We start from the raw sequence: 3,272 nt of genomic DNA on the forward strand, positions 1-3,272 counted from the left end.
AGCAGGCTCTCTAGGCAGTGGTATTCTGTAGACGTTCTCAAAGTAGGCAATGGTTCAATACTGGTGTATTTTCCTGGAATGGAGTTCAAAGTTCAAACTGGGGCTCAGGTGTGACATTTTTTATTTCTTTTAACATTGTTAATTAATTTAAAACATACTTTAAATGATTTTGGGAATTCTATACGTTTTGTAACCCAAGGGGTTGAGGAGCTTGAGTGTGCTACACTGACAGACACAAAAATCTTACATAATATTTTATCAAATGACATGTTGATATAATTCCATCCACCACTGAATGTATACTTTACCTTATAACTGACTAGGATTCCTTTAATATAGGGTGTGCTATATTGTGAGACTGAGATTTTTTGTTTGTTTGTTTACTGTGTAGAAATAGAGTTGACTGTAATTCTTACGGCAAATTTCTTAAATTATGGCATATTACATAAAATCAAAAATTGTGCTTCTGTTTTTTATCAAGGTTTGAAAGTCAACTGTGCACACTTAAGACATTTCTCAGAGCATGTGGTTTCAAGGCTCCTCTTTGCAGTTCTATTGAAATTGTCCTTCCATTGATTTTCTTTCCCCCCTTTGGTATCTTATATTCTCTATACTATCAAATTTATTTACTCTTATTTTTTGTTTCATTGGTTCAAGAGGTTGGAATTAAAATTTTCCCATTGCTGCTGACATTCTTTCAATCATGATTTGTTCAGGGTACCACATTTATGATAGTATAAATTTATGACTGTCATTAACAAATCCATATCTATTAAAATCATTTCTAATAGTATTTGCCACATATTTCTATATTTATTACTTCACTAATAAATATATATTGACTATATCACAAAGTATTTAATGATTTTATATGTCTATTTTGCTGCAGATCACTAATTATCATTATGTGTTATAACAGATTAACTGTGAATTTAAAATATTTTATTATTAAATTTTTGACACGAGTTATGATTCTAAAATAAACAGTGAAACCATGTATTATATATAATGTATTCAAATTCTGTTAGCACGATATTTGAAAGCTGGGTTAATTGTACAGTCCAAAAATCTAGAAGTTCTGTGTGGAGCTAATATTTTGGAACCTTAATTTTCTCATGGCCCATTGCATTTTCTGATTTCTCAGGGTGTAAATAATAGGATTCAGTAAGGGTGTGATAACAGTATAAAATACAGCAAGGATTTTATTGCTTGCAAAACTCTTGAATGGCCAGGCATAGATAAAGATACATGGCCCAAAGAACAGAATGACCACAGTGATGTGGGCAGACAATGTGGACAGAGCCTTGGAGAGCCCTCCAGATGATCTTTGTTGCACAGTGACCAGGAAGATGGTGTAGGAGACAAGCAGGAGGAGGAAACAGATAAATGTCAGCAGTCCACTGTCAGCAATGACAAATAATTCCAGGGTATAGATTTCCATACAGGCAAGCTTAATCACAAGGGGAATGTCACAAAATATATTGTCTATGATGCAGGGGCCACAGAAAGGCAGGTTCACTGTTAATAGCATCTGGCTCATGGTGTGTATAAAACCAATTGTCCATGAAAATACAACAAGCCCTTTCAGCAAACTGTGGCTCATGATTGCCCTGTAGTGCAGGGGTTTACATATGGCTACATATCTGTCAAAAGCCATGGCTATCAAAAGAGTCATCTCAGCACCTCCAAAGAAGTGCATAAAGAACATCTGGGCCATGCAGCCCCACATGGAGATGGTCTTGTGTTCGGTGAGCAAGTCTCTGATCATCTTGGGTGTGGTCACCGTGGAAAGACACATGTCCAAAAAAGAGAGGTATCCAAGGAGGAAGTACATGGGAGAACGAAGGGTGGAACTACATGTCACTGTGACCATAATGAGAATGTTTCCCAACACAGTAGCACTGTAGATCAAGGAGAATGTCACAAAGAAGACAATCTGAAGTTCCCATCCTGCAGAAAATCCTAGTAAAATAAATTCAGTCACTACAGATCCATTTTTCAGATCCATTTACTCAACTCAGAAAGGTTCCAGAAGTTCTTTCTTAGCTCAGATATTTAAGTGGTTAGTGCCTACAAATTAAGGAAAATGAAAATGATGTAGTTCTTGTAGGTCAGCCTCCAGGAGTGTACAGAGTGATGCTAAATGATGGACTGTGGACCTGGAGGAGCACACAGAGGACAGCACCACACCACGCCTTCTATGAAGAGCTGTGTTACACAATTATCATGTGAGTGAGCAGGAATATTGAGACTTTTGTGACAGTAATTGCAATAATTAAATGCACTATGGAGAAATGACAAGGCTTGATAACTATTAGAATGAATATGCCAACTATAATTTGGGAACCATTGCCTTTGCTACATGGATTTTCTTTTTATTTCCAGAAGCTTTATTTTCTTATTTTCTTTCTTTTACTAAACATAAAAAAATTTTTTTATTGTAAATACTCCTATTAATGAAAAAGGGACTATATTTTTCACATAGTTCCTTATGCTTTATGGAATTTTATGCCCCATGATACAACTAACAACAGAAAAACATGCATATGAAATTAATTCAATTAAGCATAAATAATTAAGAAAGGTTTATTTTGGCCTTTTATTTTATTTCAGAGGGAAAGCTAGCATTCATTTATGTTGATGACTTGTCCAGCATTTCTGTCTCTTATTCCTCTCCTTCCTTTTTAAGCAAGCTTTCTCAAAATATTTATTTGGTTCTGCACTTAATACACCTGTTCCTATATTATGAGGGTACAAAGGCAATATAAATGAAAGGAAGTAAATTATCATATAGTTTAGACAAAAATCCTATTAGTGAAGATAACTTTCTTCCTTTTGAATAATCAATTGCATATTTCATTTTAGTTACCTTTACTCAATTTATGATGCACTTTGGAGGAATTTGAAGGTAGAATAATAATATATTAGAGGTAGGATGGAACTCTGTAATCGTTTATTCTCCACATCTTATTTATTAAATCAAAAATCAAGATCCATATAATTAAGTAAATCTCCCAAGTCCTACAGGCAGGAACACCCCAAGTGTGTGTGGTGAGTATTAGGTGAGATGGTGTATGTATAAGCTCCTGGCTGGGCACAGAATGAGTACTGAGAAGGCATGTGTTAAATCTGAGGTATTCATGGAAATCCAAAATTACAACTCTGAGAATTACTTTCATAAATACCTATTAGGAAAGTAATTACCCAAGACTAGTTTTATTAAGTTATTGGATTTGAACATTTCTGCTCTTGCTCGTGTGTATGCAATACAC

The 3,272-nt window shown here is 34.8% G+C and overlaps 1 protein-coding gene across 1 annotated transcript; it reads right to left on the reverse strand.

Annotated features, from left to right (window-relative positions):
• Positions 1-1,069: 1,069 nt before the first annotated feature.
• Positions 1,070-2,008, reverse strand: LOC133085317 (olfactory receptor 4L1-like). Its single transcript, XM_061182304.1, has one exon. It carries the CDS (start codon positions 2,006-2,008, stop codon positions 1,070-1,072), a length of 939 nt encoding a protein of 312 aa, XP_061038287.1.
• Between the last annotated feature and the right edge of the window lie 1,264 nt (positions 2,009-3,272).

The sequence above is a fragment of the Eubalaena glacialis genome, chromosome 2, assembly GCF_028564815.1.
Source record: "Eubalaena glacialis isolate mEubGla1 chromosome 2, mEubGla1.1.hap2.+ XY, whole genome shotgun sequence".
NCBI lineage: Eukaryota > Metazoa > Chordata > Mammalia > Artiodactyla > Balaenidae > Eubalaena > Eubalaena glacialis.